The 23,501-nt window shown below is 40.3% G+C and overlaps 2 protein-coding genes across 9 annotated transcripts; both read left to right on the top strand.

Moving 5' to 3' along the window:
• The first annotated feature begins 4 nt into the window (after positions 1–4).
• On the top strand, positions 5–8,212 carry xrra1 (X-ray radiation resistance associated 1). 4 transcript variants are annotated; one of them, XM_048982978.1, is made up of 18 exons: positions 5–25; positions 206–356; positions 874–1,046; positions 1,137–1,208; positions 1,416–1,488; positions 1,576–1,673; positions 1,825–1,973; positions 2,447–2,551; positions 3,982–4,166; positions 4,269–4,321; positions 4,461–4,514; positions 4,594–4,687; positions 5,336–5,454; positions 5,663–5,959; positions 6,510–6,645; positions 6,731–6,843; positions 6,952–7,057; positions 7,134–8,212. In XM_048982978.1, exons 2-18 carry the CDS (start codon positions 263–265, stop codon positions 7,304–7,306), a joined length of 2,094 nt encoding a protein of 697 aa, XP_048838935.1. In that variant the 5' UTR covers positions 5–25; positions 206–262; the 3' UTR covers positions 7,307–8,212. The 4 variants fall into 4 exon arrangements, with proteins under 4 accessions (XP_048838935.1, XP_048838934.1, XP_048838932.1 ...); XM_048982977.1 differs by having other exon boundaries at positions 8–68; XM_048982975.1 differs by lacking the exon at positions 5–25 and having other exon boundaries at positions 32–356.
• A 602-nt stretch (positions 8,213–8,814) lies between these two features.
• On the top strand, positions 8,815–21,726 carry chrdl2 (chordin-like 2). Of its 5 annotated transcripts, none has more exons than XM_048982985.1 (12): positions 8,815–9,051; positions 9,874–9,992; positions 10,330–10,423; positions 10,624–10,769; positions 11,003–11,096; positions 11,404–11,493; positions 11,857–12,030; positions 16,071–16,259; positions 16,467–16,643; positions 16,855–16,947; positions 17,753–17,935; positions 19,701–21,726. In XM_048982985.1, the coding sequence occupies exons 1-11, from the start codon at positions 8,976–8,978 to the stop codon at positions 17,884–17,886; spliced, it is 1,386 nt and encodes a 461-aa protein (XP_048838942.1). In that variant the 5' UTR covers positions 8,815–8,975; the 3' UTR covers positions 17,887–17,935; positions 19,701–21,726. The 5 variants fall into 5 exon arrangements, with proteins under 5 accessions (XP_048838942.1, XP_048838941.1, XP_048838940.1 ...); XM_048982984.1 differs by lacking the exon at positions 19,701–21,726 and adding an exon at positions 18,085–19,401; XM_048982983.1 differs by lacking the exon at positions 19,701–21,726 and adding an exon at positions 18,082–19,401.
• Positions 21,727–23,501: the final 1,775 nt, after the last annotated feature.

The raw sequence follows: 23,501 nt of genomic DNA, 5'->3' as shown, positions 1-23,501 counted from the left end.
GGCGCCGCGTTAGACAGTAACGAAGGTCGCTAACAAGTTCTTGGCTTGGATTGATAAGCGAAAGAACGGTCGCTATACCCAAATGGGACATTTTCTCAGCCCTTTCGGCGATTTCCCTGGATTGGCAATGATGTTATTAGAATGAATTGAACTAATTATAAGTAAGACTTCCTTGTCATAGTTGTATTTTGTTTCTGTGTTTCAGATCATGCTAAATTTTGCTGACAACACATACGATGAAGGGTCTATGTAACCCATCGTGATGGCCAAACTGGGACACTACAAACTGGACAACGGAGAGAGTACCCCTTCCGGTTTATTCCCTGTAAAACCTTTGTTTAAGCAGCGTAAAACAGGTATTTATTTTTCCACATTGCACTACATCTGAGTCTAAACGTTATGCATGCAATCATTCATAAATATGTTTGGTAACGCTTTACTTGAATGGACACACATAATGTAGTACTGCACTGTTACTTAAAGTATTAATTAACCAGAAACTGTGTTAGTTATGTTCTGATCCCATGTTCGTTCATTATTAGTCATAACGGTTCATGTAGTTACGATATTTGATCATGATAAATTGTACTCGAGTAGTACATTGTTAATTATTAACTGCAGGCTTCAACCACCTAATTATATAAAAGCAACAGCAGTTTTTAAAAGACATATCATCAGCTTCAGATGTGGAAAGTCTCCATCATTGACATTTATGTTATGTCCAAGTAAATTTTATATAAGCGACCAAGTAAATTGTGGTGCCGCCAGTAAAGTGTTACCAAATATTTTGTATACAATTGCATGTATAAGTTAGTTTTTTTTGTGGTCTGTAGGCAGCCGTGACTTGTGGATTTTTGTCCTTTTTATGAACAGGTCACTGGCTTGTGGAGAGGAGCGTGTTAGAGCATAAATATACAAGATCACAGAAGAGAAAATCGCAGGGACTCTTTACAGCTGAAGAACATCTAGCTCTTTCAGACAATACTGAATTATTGGGTTCCAGCAAAGTGGAAAATAGAGGCACTGTTTTAGATGGATATTTTCTTGTAAGCCACAGTAAACTATTATTACAATACCTTTAATTAAATACAGCAAAAAAAAAAAATCACAATAATTTAATATTAATTGTTTTTCAGATGACATTACATTGTGTGGACAGACCTTCTGAGCTGTGCTTTGTTGACATTAGTGGACAGAAACTATACTCGGTATGAACTAATTTTCTATCTAACAAACAAGTCAGAAACCAATAAGCAGCTATGTTTTGGGAATAAAATGTACAGTAGCAAAGCTGAATAGTAACAGATAACAATTTCTATGAAATAGTGTATTATTATTATTATTCTGGGAAACAACTGGTGTACGTGCCATAGTGATAAATAATTTAGACTTTCCTGTCTCTTGTTTTTAAACAGGTCAACCTAGACAACGTGGAGGAATTTGACAATGTTGCTTATATCAATGCTTCTGACAATCGTTTGAACTTAGGTATAAATAAAAACTGAACGTATTACAGACAAAAGCATATAAATAACTTGAAAGATCCCAAAACAGTACATTTTCTTCTTGTTTCAGACGCTTTCAGTGGATTTCCAGTCTTAAGGGAGCTGGAACTGTCACTAAACGGCCTACATAACATAAATGTCAATGACGGAGACTTTCCACATCTGGAGGTGATGATATGTCTTTTAAAAACTGCTGTCGCTTTTATATAATTAGGTGGTTGAAGCCTGTAATTAATAATTAATGATGTTGCGTCCTATCCGACGTCACCACTAAAACACCCTTGAACTAAAGAAATATATATATATCTGTTTGTTACAGGTGCTGGATCTCTCATACAACAGCCTGTCAAGTGATGATATCTTGGCAATTAGTATACTTCCTTGTCTAAAAGTTCTTCATCTCACAGGGAATAAACTTCTGACTCTGCCAGACATCATGAGTGTTCCACACCAAGAGTCTCCTCGTTTGTAAATATTCTTTTTTTTTTTTTTATAAAGTTAAATGTAGATGTTAGATTTACATATTGCTCAGGGATTCTGCAGTATGGTCATAGGCGACTCTAGGCTTTTCTCCCAAAGGGTACAAGATAAGACAGCACAACCAGTCATTCATATAGATAAATAAATCAGTTAAAAAAAACTATTAAATTGTTTACAATAAACTATTATGACAAACACAAAGCGCATTTCCAAATATATTTGTTTAACTTAATACAATCAAATAGTATTTTTATCTGACCAGTAGGGGGTGAAATTGCATCCCTGGCAACACAAGTTCTCTACCTTTAAGTTACATTTAATAAGTTATAACATTTGCTGTGTTTTGCGACATTCACATATAGAAATTGTGTGAATGGGAGAATTTCTTGGGTATGCATTGCGAGAAGCCCAAAGGTGATCAAGAAACCTTTTCAGAGCTGACAGAAAATCTGTTGAAACAGGAAAGCGACGCAAGATAGACGATTTTGTGCCCTTGAGGTTCTGATGTTAGATGACAATTGCCTGTCTTCTCCAGGAATCTTCACCAGCCTTGCCAATCTGAAAAGGTCAGTTTGCTCGTAATTATTAAGAATGTTTAGTATTAATTCATCTAAACGAATAACTACAACCAAAAACTAAAAAGGACTAATACATCTTGGAAAAACATAATGCATAGTGCTTAAGTGTCTAGTGTTTCCTCAAACTTCAGGGGCTGAAGGGGGTCTAATCACCCATTGTGTGTGACTGGGTATGTATCCTGTGATGGACTGGCATCCCCTCCTGGGTGTAGCCCTGCCCGGTGTCCTGTGATGGACTGGCATCTCGTCCTGGGTGTCCCTTGTCTCGTGTCCTGTGATGGACTGGCATCCCCTCCAGGGTGTAGCCCTGCCCGGTGTCCTGTGATGGACTGGCATCCCGTCCAGTGTGTTCCCTGCCTCGTGTCCTGTGATGGACTGGCATCCCGTCCTGGGTGTCCCCTGCCTCATGTCCTGTGATGGACTGGCATCCCGTCCTGGGTGTCCCCTGCCTCGTGCCCTGTGATGGACTGGCATCCCGTCCTGGGTGTAGCCCTGCCCGGTGTCCTGTGATGGACTGGCATCCCGTCCTGGGTGTCCCCTGCCTCGTGTCCTGTGATGGACTGGCATCCCGTCCTGGGTGTCCCCTGCCTCGTGCCCTGTGATGGACTGGCATCCCGTCCTGGGTGTAGCCCTGCCCGGTGTCCTGTGATGGACTGGCATCCCCTCCTGGGTGTAGCCCTGCCCGGGGTCCTGTGATGGACTGGCATCCCCTCCTGGGTGTAGCCCTGCCCGGTGTCCTGTGATGGACTGGCATCCTGTCTAGGGTGTCCCCTGCCTGGTGTCCTGTGATGGACTGGCATCCCGTCCTGGGTGTCCCCTGCCTCGTGTCCTGTGATGGACTGGCATCCCGTCCTGGGTGTCCCCTGTCTCGTGTGCTGTGATGGACTGGCATCCCGTCCTGGGTGTAGCCCTGCCCGGTGTCCTGTGATGGACTGGCATCCCCTCCTGGGTGTAGCCCTGCCCGGGGTCCTGTGATGGACTGGCATCCCCTCCTGGGTGTAGCCCTGCCCGGTGTCCTGTGATGGACTGGCATCCCGTCCTGGGTGTAGCCCTGCCCGGTGTCCTGTGATGGACTGGCATCCCGTCCAGGGTGTCCCCTGTCTCGTGTCCTGTGATGGACTGGCATCCCGTCCTGGGTGTCCCCTGTCTCGTGCCCTGTGATGGACTGGCATCCTGTCCGAGGTGTCCCCTGTCTTGTGTCCTGTGATGGATTGGCATTCTGTCCGGGGTGTCCCCTGTCTTGTGTCCTGTGATGGCCTGGCATCCTGTCCAGACCCTCCCATGACCCTACATTGGGTAAATGATTGGAAGAGAGATGGTTGTAAAAACGAAATCCCAGATTAAATCCTTAAATGTGTTGTTTTTTTGAAATTGGTACCCTTAAGTGATTTTTTAAAATTATTCCCCTATAACTGTAGGCTACGGCACTTAAACCTGCAGGGCAACAATATCAGCAAAGTCCCTTACCTGCAGCAGATAGCAGACCTTGGGGTCGTGGACTTTTTCACAAAGAAAGATAGTAAACATCCTGCACAAGACAGACCACCCAGCTTGAACTCCCCCGAAACACAAGAAGTGAAAAGTGAATCAAGGCAGAAAACTGGTTTGTATTTCAAGAGAGAGCATGATATAAACTAAACATAATTTATTTTGACATGGAGTATATACCCTTTGACACACAGTTCTTATTTTTTCTCAAATATAGATTATTCTAATTTGAAGTTTATTCAACAAGAACATGGTGACAGCTGTACTGATGTAAGTCTTGGTGTATATCTCTGTTCAAGAGCCTTGATGAATATGCACACTTTACAATAGCTGTATTTTATTTGACAGCATAATTTAGAAATTATGAAGTCACCTGTTTATAAAATCCTCTACATGCTTGCTTCTACAGCAACTCCAAATACCGTTTCCAGAACTCCAGCACCTGAACTTGGCTGACAACAAGGTTTGTCATGGGAATGCCGCTGTTTGGCTTTAAAAGATGTGACTTCTGTGCAATGACCGTATACAATTTTCAACTCCAGATTGCAGACGAAGAAGCTCTGCTAGCTGTGGCCCTTTTCCCGTTGCTCAGTGAGCTGGTGATTCATTCAAATCCTCTTACCACACAAAGAAGTGGTATGTTCATAATCTACTTCATCTTTATTGGGATCCTCTTTCTCCTTTGACGTTTTAATGTAATGATTGCCTGTTTCTGAAGATTCATCCGTAAATGATACATCCTGTATGTTATATATGTCCTTTCATGGGGGCGGCTTCCTGGGTGATATTTGCTGTAGTCCGGGGTTCCCCAGTTCAGGTCCTGGAGGGCCAGCCTGCAACTCAATTTGCAAATTTCTCTGCTCAAAAACACCTTATTCAGCTCACCAGTCTCATGCCTCCAGGACGTTTCCCTATTCTCCCTTTTGTGTATTGGTGTGATGCTGTTTTCTTTGAAAGCCTGAAATCACAGGGTTTGGGGAATTGCCCTTGGGAATGAATGTGTGTGACTGTGCGTACTAGTGATGACCAAAACAGTTTCTCATGAACCATTTGCGATATTTTTTGACCCCACTAGATGGTGCTATCAGTCTGCTTTGGGGCATGCTTTGAGCCCATTGTTTTGTACAGACAGCACCATCTAGTGGGCTCAGAAAATACAGAAAATGGCTCATGAAGCCTACCCAGCAGTATACTAGCATCCTTTCCAAGTTGATCCTTCTGCTTGCTGGACAGGCTCTAGGTTCACTTGTCAGTGTTGCGAAAACTTGTTCCTCTGCATTGAAGGTGACCCCCCGATTCTGACAAGCATTCTTCAGGACCATCTGGGCATTCAAATAGAGCGCAAGAAGACAAAAATCCCAATGAAATCACATATTATGGTCTCAATCAATCCAAAACGAAAGGTATTAAATGCTAGGAAGGCATTTATGTCTAGAAAAAATAACGATATGACAACGTTCCAATGTTTAAAGGACCTGTCAGCACTGACTTTGTAGCTCAAAGAAAAGCACAATATTTAAAAAAGATGTTTGTCACTACTATGCAACATATATTCACTTCGCCCCATATTTTATCTGAAACGTCTTGCTATATTAATTTTTTGATTATTAGATAACCACAAAAATCCCAAAGGTCCCAAAATTGCCTTTGTACCTCGAGGCTCCCGGTAATCCGTCTCCACATGACATTGTGTCAGCCGTTGAAAAAAAAGCCAAAGACGCATTTGAGAAGACTGCTTTTCCCCGAGAAGGTTTGCCACTGCAGTCCTCAAAGCATCAGGAAGGCTCTTCTCAGAGTGAAGGCACAGCGAATCCAGCGGGTGACCACATGCTGGAAGCTTCAGATCAGATACCCAGAGCTCTGCCAAATGTGGAAGACAGAGATGGAAAAGCATTCTTTATGACGCAGGTATATACAATTCAAGAAGACTATATATTTTTATATAAACAATTTACACTCAATACTCCAAGGATGTTATAGATTTTTATAGATTTATGATGTTTAAAATTGTGTGTGTGTGTGTGTATCTATCCTTATGGGGACACAATGTCCTCATAAAGTGATAAAGATCAGTTTTTTATCCCTTAGGGGGACCGGTTTCCTGGTCCCCATAAGGGAAAACGTATTATTTTATAAAAATCAGTGACTGCTATGAAAAAACTAAAAATGCAAAAACTCTTGTATTTTGCTTGGATACTTATGGTTATGGTTAGGGCAGGGTGGGGGTTAAGGTTCTCATAGTTAGCGTTAGCATTTTTCCCATAGAAGTAAATGAGCAGGCCCCATAAGGATAGGTATACCCTACATGTGCGTGCGTGCGTGTGTGTGTGTGTGTGTGTGTACATATCTAAAGAATACTAGAAATCACCATTGCAAAACTACTCAGCATTAATTTTTCAGTACTCATTTTTAAATTTTTCTGCCTGAAACTTATCACCAAATCCTTTGCTTGTGGCAGGTGGATGATGAACCTATGCAGCACATGTTGTTAGAGATAAATACACCAAAAGATGAACATACACTTCCAGAGCAATTCAGAGGCTATGAAATGCTCTTAGATGCAAAACCAGACCCTGATATGATTCAACCAAGAGGTGAGGAAAAAATATGCATATACTGAATAAATCAATGAAGCCATGCAATGCATGTTTGTATGACGACATTTATCTGTTACTACAGGAATTCAACAGACTGCCAGAGCCTTGGAACAGGCTCTCAGAAATCTTCGTGTGTACAGAGATACCAGAGTGCATGACAACCACCTTCCAAAAACAAACAGAGAAATGAAAAAGGTGAAACCTTTGGACTTAATGGTGTCTATTGTAACCATAAAAACTACATGAGGATGTATTCCTAGCCCTCGCAAGTTTAAAAATAAAACATCCCATTTTACTTCACAGGTTGCAAAAGCACTGGAAGAAAACCCAAAACAGATCAAAAAAGACAGGGTTGAAGATTTCTTAACTATGATGAAAGACAGAAAAACGACACAGGAAGTCCCATTGGGTAGTAAAAAAAATTGACTTAGTATTCAAAGGAAATAAGGAAAGTGTTACGCATCATCTATTCTTTTTTTTTACAGATGAAGTTCTTAAAGGGAAGAATGTCAACAAGAAGGAATATGAAGAGGCTCTGTCGTTATTGCAGGACATAAAGGGAAAATATAGGAGTGTTTACATGAAAGCGATGGAGCCGGCAAGTCAGGAGGAGTCTGCAGAAGTGCAGTCAGGAGAAAACGCCATTGCAAAGGGTTAAAAAGGAAGCACATTCTTTTGTTCCATTATATACATAAGAAACTGACAACAGGTGTTATTAAGAAAAAAACAGAAACTACAATACAAATATCCTAAGTGAATGTCAATAAATTGCATACATAAATTCTTTCCACTGTAGCAAATTGAATAGTTAGTGTAAACAGGCTATGGGAATAAATTTAAAAAAATTTTTTTGGTTCACCAACTGGAGAAATAATTGTATGTCACTGGAAGAGAAAGTGAAATCTGTCGAAATGTATTGTATGTAAGAATGACTACTAATTGGGTATGATGTGCGGCTTGAAGAGTTACGACAGCGTGTCTGTCACCAGAAGGTTGTTGGTTCGGAGCCGGTGGTTAACAGGACGATTTCGCCATTGGGTCCCTAAGGCAGATCCTTAACCCCCAATTATTCCCAGGACTGACCTCCTTTCACTCATAAAAGCATCTGCTAAATGAACATATGTAACAATGATTATGTTATATTGATGAAACTGAACAAAAGAATTATTGAATTTCTGGCAGAGAAGAGCATTCCATTCATTCACGTCCTGTACTGTTGTCTTTATCTCCATCTTGCACTGGTTTCTAAACATACCTTGAAGCATGACACTGGTTCCAGGCAAAGCAGCATTAACTTCATGCTCAAGACCCTACTTCTTTCTGTTTTGTATCCCTGCTTTTCCATTTTTGATCCACTATCCAAGCAGTTAAGCCACGTATAAGCAGTTATGGGGAAAAAAAGCAGAGATTTAAGAGAATTCAGTAACAGTCCGTGAAGACTACAGTTCATAATTTTGCAGTGTTTACTTATGGTTTGCAATGTCTATTTATGGAAATTGTTCTACTATTTGGTCAACTGCTGTTGTTTTAAATGTGTTCTATAAATAAAACTCACTTTACTTGATGGTTTTTTTAAAATATAACCTAGACATTAAATTCACTTGTTTGCTATATTATTTAACAAGAGCCATTTATAAACATATCGTTTTGTATAATACTGACAGTATTAATCTAAATGTATTATAAAGTGTTCTTCCTCAAGTCATTGTTCCTTTGTAGCTGCATGTCCCATTCCTTCTACAATGTATCATTCCGGTGTGAATTTTGAAATTTGTTATTTTTCCCTGCTTTGTACATTTTAAGAAGAGACGAAGCATCCCTATTAGTGAAAGGCAAATGACGCCTCATCAACCATTTGCGGGATTTTTTTACCTCAAGTTGTGGGTTCGAAAATGGTTTAGTGGACTGAAAAGAATGGCTGCGCTCAGCAGGGTATTATGTCCTGATAACCAGGTAAAAATAAGTTGCAAAATGGTAGCAAAAACAGTAACAATGACAGACGTACATTCGTAGCATTAATTGTATTTGTCATAAATTATTCTAGTTATTATCCGCTTTTCATTTTATTTTCAGTTTAATGTGCTAACTAATTTCCCAGTTAATGATGAATGATTTTTTTTTTCGTTTTGCTGCACTTGAAAGTTGTGTATTTTCCTGTAGGAGGCGCGCATCTTCGGTGAAAGTTTGCAATCTTTTTGATGACCTGAAGCGGAGTGTCTCAACGCTTTGGGGGATTTCTGTCGTAGTTAAAATCTAAGGATATAGTACTTTTTTGGCAGCGATTTCATTGAAAAATTCAATTATATCAAAGGCGTATCGGTTACGACATGAAGCACATTTTTATCTTTTTAATCCTGCCCTTATACAGTGTTTGTTACGCGGAGGCAGTAAGAACCAGAAAAAGTAAGTAGAAATAAATGAGAAACATTGCTTTGCATATTTGTAGAGCAGAGTTCCTGTAGTACTGTAAAATATTAAATGGAAGCTTATTCCATTATAACTTTTGGATGATTACAGGCATAATAATGTGTAGGCTATGCTATGATTTTAAATACTTCTAGATGCAATGATTTCATATCCTCGCAATTATGTCTTATCTAGCTGTATGAAATCTTACTATTTTTTTGCGAGACCACTTCTTAAAATTATTCCTTAGCCCTATTAAAAGTGCCTGTTATTTTGATTATGCTATTTGAAATGATCGACGTGTCCTTTTGATAGCAAATTTATAAATAAGATGAGTTAAAAGTAATAAATTGGTTAAAAGAAAGTGATTACGGTGTGAGCGCATTAGATAAAAAAGAAAATGGTTTCACTACTAAAATTGTTTGGTAGTTAATAGCCTATACTGTGACTGACAACGTGGATAACATTGGCTTGTATAGTAACTATTGTATGACTGCGTAAAATATAATTCATTTATAGATTATTGCAAATGTAATTTGACAATCCTTTAGAAGCTGACTCAATATACTGCCACCAAAGCTCACCTTACGCTAGACAGACCTATGCGTATGAACCTTGAATGTTTGCCGCAGTTTTTTGTGCAAGGGCATCAGTATTTTGTTAGGGCGTTTATGGAGTTGTGCAATATAACTTTTTCAACCACTATGATATTTAATTTAGGCCTGCTGAGTATAACGGGGATTGATCTTTCACAGACAGTAACTTTTTTGTATCTTTCCTGCCATTGTTTTTTTTTTATTATTATTGTTATTAATCCAGCGACAGAGTCTGATGTAGTCTGTACTTTCAAAGAAAAGACATACCGTCCCGGAGACAGCTGGCATCCGTATCTTGAGCCCTTCGGATTAATGTTTTGTATGCGATGTGTCTGCACAGAGGTAGGCCTACTTTTGCCTCGATTATTCAAATTCGTTGCCAGCAACCGGTTATGTTTCTGACCTGCACTGAAAGGTATTTTACTTACCGAGTGCTTTATGTCGCGGCAGCCTAGCGTCTACTGTTATGGTGTTGAGACATTTCGCTGCCGTAATTCTTTTATAGGCTACAAGTTGAATAATGTTTATATTTCAGCTTGTGTTAGCTTTATTATTATAATTACGCGTTAATGGTTATAATGGTTATCATGCTGTCACATCTAGGCAAGAAACTGGAATATACTTACGTTCTGTTCACTTGTGTGCATTTATTTGATTGCCTCGTTATGTCTTTTGCTAGACTGGCCATGTGAAATGTAACACCATTAAGTGCCCTGTCGTTAGGTGTGAACATCCCATAACTGAATCTCAACAGTGCTGCCCCCGTTGCGCAGGTAAAAGGTGCTATCTGCTATAGAAATTATGACAGATGAAACGTGTGTTTATGCAATGAAATCTTTGTATGGCAATCTGCGTTTTTTTTAATGGTCTGAAGACATGTGACTTTAAAATCTTATATGATGTGACTAGACTATCACATGAAATAACGTCTTGATTTACCTGTATTTGGAATGCTCCTCCCCATCCTGAAAAGACGAGCGTAGGACTCCTGCGGGCTTAAGGGCTCCTGTCAAGACGTGCCGTTATAACGGGAGCCAGTACCAAACTGGGGAGACCTTTGCCAATTACGACCTCTTCCCATCCCGGCAAACGAATCAGTGCGTCATGTGTACCTGCTCTGTAAGTCACAGCCACATTCATTACTGGATACTTAAGTGCTTCATTGAAATAATTTTAAGTAGCATGCACCTCCGAAACGAAACTTAATGTCATATACTACAATCGATAATATGTGCTTGTATGTGTTTATAGAATTACTAAAAACTTACGCTCAGCAAGGATAGTCAGCAAACTGCATTATATAATTATGTGTTTTTGTATCTCTGAATAATTCTGCTTCGATTGTGCTTTAGGATGGAAATATCTTCTGCGCGCTGAAGACTTGTTTACCACTAACGTGTTCTACTCCAGTTCCAGTGCCTGATACCTGTTGTCTTATGTGCAATGGTAATCATATTTTCACAACACTGGATGTGTGCAACCAGTCTTATTTTGATTAATTTGCAGTGTCTCTGCACTGATGGTGTCTGTCATCCAAGCTGGTAGAACACAGTGTTTGTTTTTTCTAACCATACTGTAACAGCCATTTTTATGTACTGTAGTTATGCTGAAGAAGCAAAAACTGAGGTTTAATTTTACTGAAATGGATAAAATAAATTAGCAGTGACTTAATGTCTCTTTCCAGTTTTGCAATCATCACCAGCGTCCTTTGTAGTTTATCACATGAACCATATTATTTTTCTCTTCTCATTAGATTCTGTCAATACAGCAAATTCTGCTTCAGTGGAGGAAGGAGGACAGCAATTGAATCGAGGAGTTGTATGTGCTCTGTTAAACAAGAAAATAAGTATTAATGCATAGATTGCTTTATATATTGTTTTTCTTTCATATGAATTCTATTTCATCTGACAGTTAACACGTTGCTTATATTAAAGAAAGCAAATTGTAATAATGTTTTTCAAATTCCGATATTGCTTGTAAACGTGGAAGCTCTAATTGTATTGGCCAATTCAAAAGCTTCGTGAACTAAACTGAGCCTGATGTCAAAAACGTTTTTGAAGTCGGTCCCTCCTTTTGTCATATTTTCTTTGGTGGTTAAATGACTTCCATTCATCGTGCACCTACTGAGAGGAGTAACACAGATGTATGAATCTACCCTGACCTCTGATGCTAACTGTGCGTGTTCTTGTTCCTCCGTAAAAATACAAGAGGCATTCCCAAGACCACTGTGCTGGAGAGCAGCAGCTGAAAAGCAAGGCTGTCCGGGCCACTCCGTCCACAGCGCGGGGCCCACTGAGGGCTGCGGGCCTCCAGAGCCTCCGCCTGAAAGGGGCTGCGGGGACCACTGTGAAGATCCTCCTACAGAAGAACCAGCAGAAGGGTTAGTGCCTGACAGAAGGGCTGACATGTCGGAGACACCATCCGTCCATCCATCCATCCATCCATCCATCCATCCATCCATCCATCCATCTATCCATCCATCCATCCATCCATCCATCTATCTATCTATCTATCTATCTATCTATCTATCTATCTATCTATCTATCTATCTGGTAATGCTTTAATTAATTGCAGCGTGTAGTTTATAATGCATTCATAGGACATTCAGTGCACCTTCATAATGCCTTTATCATGCATGCATAGAACATTCATCAGTACTATGTAAGTATACCTTAACATCCTAACATGCCTTCATAGCTTTAATATTTGTTAATAGCAAACATATCATTATCTGATTGTAATGTTTGTTATCATAGAATGTTTTTCTATGAATGTAAACTGCAGCTCTTGAAGTATGTTAGGATTCTATACTTACATGGTGCTTGGATGTTCCATGAATGTATTATGAAGGTACCATTAATGTAATGCATTATCTATCTGTCTGTCTGTCTGTCTGTCTTTTATTTATCACCTTCCTACACTTTAATTGCAATGTTTTAGTCATGAGGACAGTTCATTGCGCTGGCAATCAGCAGTAGTTCCAAACTGAAAGGAATTCTTATAGAGTTATTGTCGTGGATCCATGGCAAACTGGGGGGTGTCAAGTCAAGTCAAGTTGAGAGACAGGGAAAGCACTCCTTGCACCCCGTGATAATGGGCAACGTAAGATCACTTTGAAAGGAGCGGTACGAATGATCTGCATTGGTGAGGAGCCAGAGGGAATGCCGTGCACGCAGCTGAATGTGCTTCGCAGAATCGTGGCTACAGGGGGGGACACCGGATGCCACAGCTCAGCTGGACGCCGTCCAGCTCGAACGAGCGGATCAGAGTAAACAAAGCGGAAAAGTGAAATGAGGTGGGCTAGCCATCTTTATTACCTCCAGATGGTGTAACCCCAGCCATGTGGCTTTAAGAACAAATCTGCAACCCACTGTGAACCGGAGGCCTTGCTACCTACCGCCCGAGTTCTCACAGGTAGTCATCGTTGTGTGTGGATGCAGCACGTGACATCACGCCCTGGTAACATCCAAGCACCCTCACTGCTGTCTCTGGGTATTTCAGTCATGTTCCCCTGCAGCATCCTCAAAAACTTCACCCTGTTGGTCAAGTTCAAGACTAGGGAGAACAAGACCCTGCACTCTCTTGCTTTATGGCATTACTAAGGAGGCTTATAGCTGTTTTACTCTCTTGTCTTGCGAAGACCAAACTGCTGCCTTGTACATCTAGTCACCAGGTGCAATCAGAATCTTTATTGCTACATGACCAAGACCGGTGGAAATTTGTGTTGGCTCAGTTTGCTACTGTTGTAGACACCATGGTCAATGCAAGGTGTATAATACATACAGTTGCAGACATACCACCTCTCCTGGAGGTTCTGGGAGTCTCCCGCAAGATTGACACCAGTTCCCTGACACCTGCAAATGATGTCCAGTGGAAATCTGCTATACTGTCATTTTTATAGTCATATAGTCTGAGTATTATAGCGTGATATATGGTATTTTTATGGTATTTTAAGAAGCAATATTCTTCTGGTAAAATACTTTTACCAATACTTTTGTCAGTATTCAAGTAGTGCAATTCAGAAAGGGGCATGATACAGACTAATTAATGTGCAGCACACAGCGTCCATTTATATATGAAATATGGAACATGTATCATGTGCCATATGCATTCATCTGCAAACAAATTGTCAGGGGTCTGTGCTGATGTAAATGTAAACATTAAATTGTGCAAACTCTGCATTGTTGTATATGATTACAGGCAGGAGGCACTGTTGAGGAGTCTGTTAGCATTTGTTGTGAGCAATCAGAGTTGTCTACCTGAGGGAAGCGGCTGAAACAGATCAGGTGAGGGATCCTCCGTTATTCCCTGGGCGCATTTAGTGCTGCTTTGAATGTAGAGGTGTTCAGTGGATAGAAGGTCAGTACCAGAGATCTTTCAGGCATTTCTGACAGTTTGCTGCCATTTTCTCTTTGTGACTGAATCCCTTCCACTATCCCAGACTGTGACGGACCATGTCAAAATGCTGTCTGTGATGGATCATGTCAGAATGCCGTCTGTGATGGATCATGTCAAAATGCCGTCTGTGATGGATCATGTCAGAATGCCGTCTGTGATGGACCATGTCAAAATGCCGTCTGTGAAGGACCATGTCAGAATGCCATCTGTGAAGGACCATGTCAGAATGCCGTCTGTGATGGACCATGTCAGAATGCCGTCTGTGATGGACCATGTCAGAATGCCGTCTGTGAAGGACCATGTCAGAATGCCGTCTGTGATGGACCATGTCAGAATGCCGTCGGTGATGGACCATGTCAGATTGCCGTCGGTGATGGACCATGTCAGAATTCCGTCTGTGATGGACCATGTCAGAATGCCGTCGGTGATGGACCATGTCAGAATGCCGTCTGTGAAGGACCATGTCAGAATGCCGTCTGTGAAGGACCATGTCAGAATGCCGTCTGTGATGGACCATGTCAGAATGCCGTCTGTGATGGACCATGTCAGAATGCCGTCGGTGATGGACTATGTCAGAATGCCGTTGGTGATGGACCATGTCAGAATGCCGTCTGTGATGGACCATGTCAGATTGCCGTCGGTGATGGACCATGTCAGATTGCCGTCTGTGATGGACCATGTCAGAATGCCGTTGGTGATGGACCATGTCAGAATGCCGTCTGTGAAGGACCATGTCAGAATGCCGTCTGTGATGGACCATGTCAGAATGCCGTCTGTGATGGACCATGTCAGAGTGCCGTCGGTGATGGACCATGTCAGAATGCTGTCTGTGATGGAGGTATAGAATTGCACAAGGAGACAGTGACTGACTCCAAACCTCTTAATTTGCTTGAAGAGATGCAGTCTCTGGTTTGCCTTCATGATGAGGTAATCTGATATTTTAGAGAACGTCAGGAAGAATTGGCCAGAAATTTGAAAGGGTCTCTTATTGTTATTTACTGACTGTGGAGCTATGATGTTCTGTCAATGCACAAAGTCCACAATGAACTCACAGGTCAATATCACTGCACCAGGTGACTGCTCTGTCCCCTCATTTAAATACTTGGGGGTCTACATCAGTGACAGACCAGAATGGAGTGACAACACATAGGCAGGCTACAGAAAAAGGCAAAGCTGACTAATCTTCCTGATGGAGTCTTAGGTCCTTTCGGATCTGCAGAAGATTGTAAAACAATATTTACCAGACCACTGTTGCCTGTGTCCTGCTCTTTGCTGCTGTTGGTTGGGGATTTAATGTCAAACAGAAGGAGGCCGTAAAGCTGATTGATTGACCTCTTAAGGAGGGGTGGAGTTGGACAGAACTGTGGTAGCTGTGGAGGGAAGGGTGATGTCCCACCTGCTTTCCCTACTGGACAGTAAAGACCACCCCCAATAAAAACAATAAAGATCACCCCCCATTAAAAAACAATGAAGACCACCCAAATGAAGACCACTCACAATAAAGACCACCACCCAATAAAAACAATAAAGACCACCCCTAATAAAATCAATACCCCTCAGTATCATGAGGAGTACTTTCAGTCGCAGACTCATCTCCTCCCAAATACAATACCTGAGCCCTTCAGGAGCTCTTCTATTTACTCTATTTACTATTTTCTGCTTCTGCTAACAGCCCCATCATGCTGAGTAGACATCTATCTATCTATCTATCTATCTATCTATCTATCTATCTATCTATCTATCTATCTATCTATCTATCTATCTATCTATCTATCTATCTATCTATCTATCTGTCTGTCTGTCTGTCTGTCTGTCTGTCTGTCTGTCAGTCATCAAATTGCTGAAATGCAAAGCTATTCTAGTGTTGAGGATGATTTGCATAACAAAATAATTATGGCACTTTGAAAGTCAAAGTATGAGGAACAGATTTCAGCAATCAACAGAAGAGCCTGCTGTGCATATTTCACTGGGCTGTTCCGTAATGCAGTTAAACATGGTGAAATGGGTGGCGTCTCTCCCCAGCTTGCGTGTACAGTGGCAGGACTTACTCCCACGGGGACGTGTGGCATCCAGTGCTGGGGAAAGTGCTGGAATGCATTGTGTGCACCTGCAGGGATGGCGTGCAGGAGTGCAAACGCATCACGTGCCCCAACCAGTATCCCTGCCAGCACCCCGAGAAGGCCGAGGGCAGGTGCTGCAAGACATGTCCAGGTAACATACTGCTGTCGATAGGTACTCTGTGGTTATAGCTGCATGCATAAATATTTATTTCCATTTTCAGTTTGACTCATTACATATTTACTTCTGTTTGGAATGTATGCACCAAGATTTTAAAATATTAATGATCTCATTTCAGTGGAATTAAATATGATTCTGTTTTTCTCGTTTCTCGTCTAATGCAACGTTGGCGTCTCCGAGAGCTGAAAGCCGAATCAAACGGGACGCAGTGCGGCCTTGGGCAGAGCAGCAACAGCCTGTTAGTTTACAAAGTGGAGCCTTCAGCAGAGAATGGCACGCAGGACACAATCAGGGTCATTGCAGTCGAAAAACAAGGAGCGAATGTGATTGAAGTGCAGTTGTGGAAAACTGTAGAAGGTAAATTGAAAAGATTCAGTAGTACAAGCTGAGATTGCGCAGTTAGGACTCTCCTGTTCATGTATTAGTTCTAAAAGCCGTAATTAAAATATTAATCAAATATTAAAGATTAAATATAATGAAATTAATAATTATTTGTTAAAATATTTAATGTCATTTAAGAAGAATAACAGGTTTGGTTAGTGACATATAAAATGTCAATTTCTTCTAGGAATTTTGCACCTGGCTGAAACATGGGACCTTCAGAAGAAGGATCTCACTCAACACCCAGAGAACTATGTTCTACTGACTACAGTAGATGAGGGTAAGCTCTGTTATACCATCATTTTGGACTGATGGACATTAAGGGTGTCCTTCTGTCTGGACAAGCTCTGTAGTTATTAAAGTCTGTATAGGAGGAAAAACACGAAGCAGGCCGCAAAATGTATCTAGCAGGTTAAAAATGTCGGCAAATTTCAATCTTTAAAATAGTAACGTACTCTTGGAATGTAAACAGTAATACACAGTACATTGTCGTAAATAAAACGAAGAGTAAATGTAAAGTATTATGAATTTATGTATAAAAATATATATTTCATATTATATATTATATGAAATATACATACTGTATTATTTTATTATTATATGTATTATTATTATATGGGTATATTGAAATTGGTTGTTTTTCAAGATTATGATAATCTAAGAAGGCTACAGTTTAATTCTTTTAAATTGAGTCAGTGCCCAAACTGACCCAATAATTATCATGTTATCCAAGGTCAGACTGGTCTGTCCTGCAAGGTGAATATACGGACACATTTCCTGCGTGTAGGATTTTAGGGGGCTTGAATGTGCTAAGTATGAGCCGCTAAAAAGTCCACCTTGGACAGAGGAACTGGCAAAAGGAAATTAGATTTAGCTGTAAGGCCTGAAACGTCCTTTGTGTTCTCTTCACCAACATTCATTGCTGACAAAGAATTTCAAGCCGTCAAAATGATGTAAATTGTATACTTCTTACTTGTTATTAATAGACTGTTCTCTGCAACATTTGAAATGTATTTGCTAATATTTTCAGTTGCGTAAATAATTAACTGTTAGTTTTCCCTTCTGCTCTCGATTTATGTGTACAGAGAGCTGGGCAAAATTCAAGGAGAATGAGAAGAAGAGAAAGGAATTCCCCAAAACCCAGATCTGTGAGGGGGGAATTAAAGAACTGCTCAAATTCCTGAACCCTGAGCGACTGGACAGCCAGTGTAGTCCTTAATACCTCCTTAGTCCCTCGTCTTCCTGACTTTCCCAGCCATACATAGACGGTAAGACTGCACACCCTAGAGCACCCTTTTGAAGTGATTTTTTTTCATTTATGGGCATCTTTCAGCAAGCTATGACTGCATGCCGTTTTTTGTCAAGCGTTAGATGTCAGTTGTATTTCATTTACTTGCTCGCCATTTTAATCCAGCAGGACACTTTCTAAGAAACTGGACCTCCGGAAACTTTGCTACGAAAACTTTCATTTCCAAAAGCTCTTATATAAAAATTTTTATATGCACGTCTGTCGGCATGGAGATTATTTGTGCTAGTAGCCCAGAAATAGATAAATATAAATGAATTTAACACATTAACATTTTGAGCTAGAAGGCAAATAGGGCACAGAACTGAAAGGTGTTAGGGTTGAAGGTGATGACTGACAGCTTCATGGAAGAATAATTGAGTGATATAACTGATTTGATGGAACTGTCCATTAATAATAGATGATTTTAGCCGTGCTGTAGAAACCACTGTTTGTTATTCCAGAAAGCTACAAGTTTTTTATGATAAACCAACAGCGCAAACTGAACTGCTTTCCTGGCCAGGACACTTTCATAAAGTTGATGTAGGCCACGTTTTGATAACTGATGTCATCCTTGGTAAATACATTTGTATGGAGTAGTTTCATTTCCAGTATGTATCATGAAATAAAAAGCCTATTTATTGTAAATACAAATGAAAACAATGTAATTGTCATGCACGAAACGTGTGGTCTGTTTTCAATTAATGTTTATGCACTATATGGACAAAAGTATGCGGACACCAGCCTGTCCAGCATCTCTCTCTGAATCGAAGGGTATTAATATGAAGCCGACTAACCCTCAGTGGCTACAATAGCCTGTGCTCTTCTGGGACGGCTTTCCATTAGAGGCTGGAATATTGCTGGTGGGATTTACTGCCATTCAGGTTGAGTATTGATGTTGGGTGATCAGGTCCCTCTCTGTGAGCTTGTGTGCCCCCCCCACCTCGCAGCTGAACTGGCCCCCAGGTGTTTCTACTTCACAATCCAGTCACCGGTGACCAGGGCAGCTCTAGCAGGACAGAAATGTGGAGATCCGACTTGCTGGAAAGGTGTTCAGTGGCGTCCAATGACGGTCCTCGGCTGACTAACCTCTTCAGTATGATCACCCAATCTGCTGCCACTCTCTGATGCTACAGATTGTATGACTGTGTGCTTAATTATACACCTGTATGTCAGCAATGGCTATGGTTTATGGGGCCAGTTCCTGTAATTACTATGGGTGTCCAAATACTTTAGTCCATATAGTGTAGTATATGTATTATATACTAATGTGAATTTTTGATTGTCTCTCTGTGTATTTATGTGTGTACAGTTATAGGATTTATAAACATTTTTATTCTTATATTCATGTGGCCAGTGGGCACTACCAGAACTAATTTCAAAGAATGTTATCAAAAACAGACTAATGTCTTTGTGTCAGTTCAAGATAATTAAAAAAATGTTAAAATATTTTAAAACATCCCTCACAAAATTAATTGTGTGCATCTCCAATCACGGATCAGTGGTGTGTACACAGCTTTTTGTTCACAGGATTGTTTTGTAGCTCTTGATATATATTCCATATATTCCCCAGCACAGTGGTACCACTTGTTGCCAGTTGTCAAATGTTCTCCCACTCATCTGATGCAACTAAATCTGGACCAGCCTGAAAGTCCAGAATTGAAAGTCATACCAGAGGGAAGGATTTCTGCAGAATACAAGATATTGTATTTGCTGGAATGTTTTATTGTCGTGTTTTGTGTTTTCAGCTTCACCTCCACTGACTGTGCTTGATCAGGGGGATAAAAAATTTTTTTTTTGCTTGGAATTTTTCACCAGCTGCACCTGAGGTTTGGATCTATTTTCCAGTGACATAGTTTGTTTTCCCAAGGGTGGTGCTGGTCTGACTGGAGGGGCCCCACGGCACGGCACTGATAATTTGATAATGATATAGGCCAGGTGTTGGAGACAGAATAGAATCTGCCAATTGGCAGAATTTAGTGGATTCATTTGTCACAAAATGCCATTTATCATCTTCAGTGTTTTCTGGTCTTAAGTGCAGATTCAGGAGGTAACCAGCAGGGGCGCTGCTAGAGATTTTGGGCCCCATAAAAGCTAATTAAATTGAGCTCCTCAATCCAGACCAGTCCACTTATGTTCCAGGTTTTTTAGGGCCCCTGTCACTTGGAATTGTCCTAAACCCCCCGCCCCCCTCTTTATGGCACCCCTGGGAACCAGTTAAAGATTTGAAAAGTTACTATTTAGTCAATAGGAGTAAAGTCACATTTGAGGATTGTTGAAAGAGTTTGTATGCAGTTCTGCACTTGAGTCATAATTTCAAAATTGCCACACAGAATTTACGTAATGTTAGTTTTTGAAATTTGGCATGTCATGTCCTATATATTTGTCATTTGTGGATTTTTCATTGCTTAGTTAGAACAAATTGAGCAGGAACATGATATACTTTATCACTGAGAAGAGAATATCATTTTATTTTTACCAAGATAACAATTGAAAAGCAGACTGAACACCTCCTTGGGGTCCAATATTCCTTTTGATGTGATATGCTCATGTCAACAGTCTCGGTTAGGTCACCAGGTGTAAGATAATCCCTTTTCATTTCCCCTTTTCATGTTAATCAGTTTAAGATTAATGCAGAGTTTGAAAAGACAAGGCCCGTTCAGTGTGAGTTAGAATTAATATCCCTTCTCTCTGAACCCCAAAAACCCTCAACAAAATCACAATGGGCCTTTGTGCTGGCCTGACACATGGTGCCAACCAAACCTGTTCATCTCTCACTGTAGGCTTCACCAAATATGTTGAGACAGAAGCCCTTTTGATGCAGCTCCTAATGGACACACAATGAAGCCGTGAATAATTTCCACTGGCTGTCGGAGTTGACAGTTTTTGGCGATTTGTCTGAGTGGTGTTAATCAAGGCTAGGATGTTTTCACAGAGAATTCCGGGAGGAGGGTGTGTCTTATGATGTACATAAGCTTACAGTGCCTTGATCATTACCAATGTTTTTGAGTATAATACCATTGACAACTAAAATTAGACTGTCTAAGAATTAATACCTATTGTTAAAAGTAATTATATACATTGTGCTCTTTTCTGCAGATGTTGGTAATGAGGCAAAATGCTTGCCTTAACTCTAAAATCCTCCTTAAAAAGCATTTGGGAGCACACAGCACTGGGTGAGTAATTTTCACAGGTGCTGTGCTGTAGGACTACTGGCAGTATTTTGATTTTGGATACTTTGGAACAATATGGAATTGCAAAATCCATCACAGAGTATCAGCTGGAACAGACTTCTACACATGACGGGTCAATTTACTTAAATATGGAGATTATGAAATTATTTTAAGTTGCATTTGATCAATTTGGACACGCATGCTTTGTCTCGGCTGCGGCTATTTTAACAGCTGGGGGTAGTCAGTAGATATACATCAGCAGAAGTGTCAGCTCTTTGTGTGAACGGATCTGCAAATTTCCAATACAGGTTTTTAAAGTGGGGAATTCTCAAAAAAAAAAAAAACTTTGCCTTTGCTATTTACCAATCCCAAATAGTAAAATCCTTCAGAAAAAGCATAATGCTTAACTATGAATAGTAAGGAAATTAATCAAACATTCCAAAATATTTTTGCATTTAAAACATTTCCACAAAGTAGTGTGAGTGCCATTATTATGAATCTGAATTTTTTATATAATAGGTGTTATGGCAGTTTGTCCGTCAGATGTACTTAACCCAGGGATTGCCATAAAGAAGGGGTCTCAAACTCCAGTCCTGGGGGGGGGGGGCTGTGTAGCTTAGCTCTTTCCCTGTTCCACCACAAATGATTCAGCTCAGGAGCTGTGTGGTATTTAGCACAAGGAGTTGAATCAGGTGTGTTAAATGAGGGTAAACTAAAAAATGTGCAGGGCTCCGGCCCCCCAGGACCAGAGTTTGAGACCCCTGCTATAAAGGCTAGAACCAGTCATTCAGGGTGATCCTGGAGACATACTGTAGGGTGAGTTTTGTTCTGAAAGGGATGCCAGTCAATCATAGATTTTATCATTATGTTACTTTGTTGTATTGACAATTGAACCTTCGATGAACTCCCTCGGCTTTTCGATTAATGAGAGCCAGAGCCACAGTGAAGTAATCAGTTTTTGTTTGGTCCTCGTGCTTGATGGACCGTTTCAGGACTTCCTCTTAACATTCTGCACAAACCTCCAGCTCTCTGTGCACAACATGCTAAGGCTCAGGCCCAAATATCTAAACATCTCTCTGACATGATTGGAAAAATTTCCCAGACATGTAGGTTTTGGTCTCGACCCAAATAAATCAGAGGCCATAAATAGCAGATTAAGCCCAGTGGTCCTCCAGGACAGAAATCCTGCAGGCCTTCACAAAGAACTCGCTTATTCGTCCCTTCTCCCAACTGTGTTTTGCATATTTTCCTTTTGGACAGAGAGTAGTATTCCTTCAGCCAAATATGATTATATCACCCAGTCCAGAGAGCATGGGTAAAAATCTGTTTTCAATTAATGCACAATGATTTACTCTAAAATAGTTTATAATACAGAGTGAGACAGGGACTGTAGTAATACACTGGAAGTCAATGTTGAACTTTTTCGCCTTTAATGCTGTTTGCTGCGAAAATCTCTGATGCAAGAATTCTAAGCAAACCTGGGGCTTTTGAAAAGGAATGAAGTTCTGATCTGATCCATTATGGCATATTCACGCTATAATAAAATAATTTCTATATACGAAAATAACTTCAACAGAATTAAATTTTCATGAAAATTTTATTTTTATGTCTGTAAAATATAATCTATACACACGTGTGTGTGGTGTGTGTGTGTATATATATATATATATATATATATATATATATATATATATATATATATATATATATATATATATGTTCATTGCACAGGCTGTGTACTACAAAGGAATAATGGTTATGTCTGTCAGACGGGAAATAATCAATGTCTGAGTTTTTTTTTCATTTTATTGTTAGATATTCTGTGCTGAAATCTTTGGGTTTATGTCACTGTAATCTACATGTTGTTAATTTGTTCTACCCCTTACTCTAGGGTGTAGTTTTATGCTCATTTGTTCACTGGTTTGCTCAGATCATTGTCTATGAAAAAGAAAGGCTTTGTTCATTTTTTTATGCCAATCATAATAATGTCCAGATTTTTCTTATTTGATGCTTGGAGTTTCGTGTCAAGAGGGAAAAAAAGACGTATTTTGTTAGTGCATGATAGACGCCGTAGAGTTCTTTGTATTCATGTCTGAAAGAGAAAACATATATCACTCATCTCCAAATACTTTTTGAGGGACAGACAGACTTTATAGTCTGACTGAATTGTGATAAGACCTGCTTTTAGGAAGACAACACGAATTTCTCAGATGTCCGTGGAACTCATATTTAAAGGATTTAGGGACTCCGACACGAAATAAACTGCCTTCAGCCAGTTTGAATTTAATAACATGGATTTACTAGATATATATTGCCTATTGATTTATTCCACCTGGGCCTACGACTGGATCCCACATCTGTGTAGCTGTGCAAGAG

Source organism: Brienomyrus brachyistius, chromosome 18 (assembly GCF_023856365.1).
Source record: "Brienomyrus brachyistius isolate T26 chromosome 18, BBRACH_0.4, whole genome shotgun sequence".
Taxonomy (NCBI): domain Eukaryota; kingdom Metazoa; phylum Chordata; class Actinopteri; order Osteoglossiformes; family Mormyridae; genus Brienomyrus; species Brienomyrus brachyistius.
The sequence above is the reverse complement of the archived record's forward strand: the minus strand, read 5'-3'. Positions and strand labels throughout refer to the sequence as shown.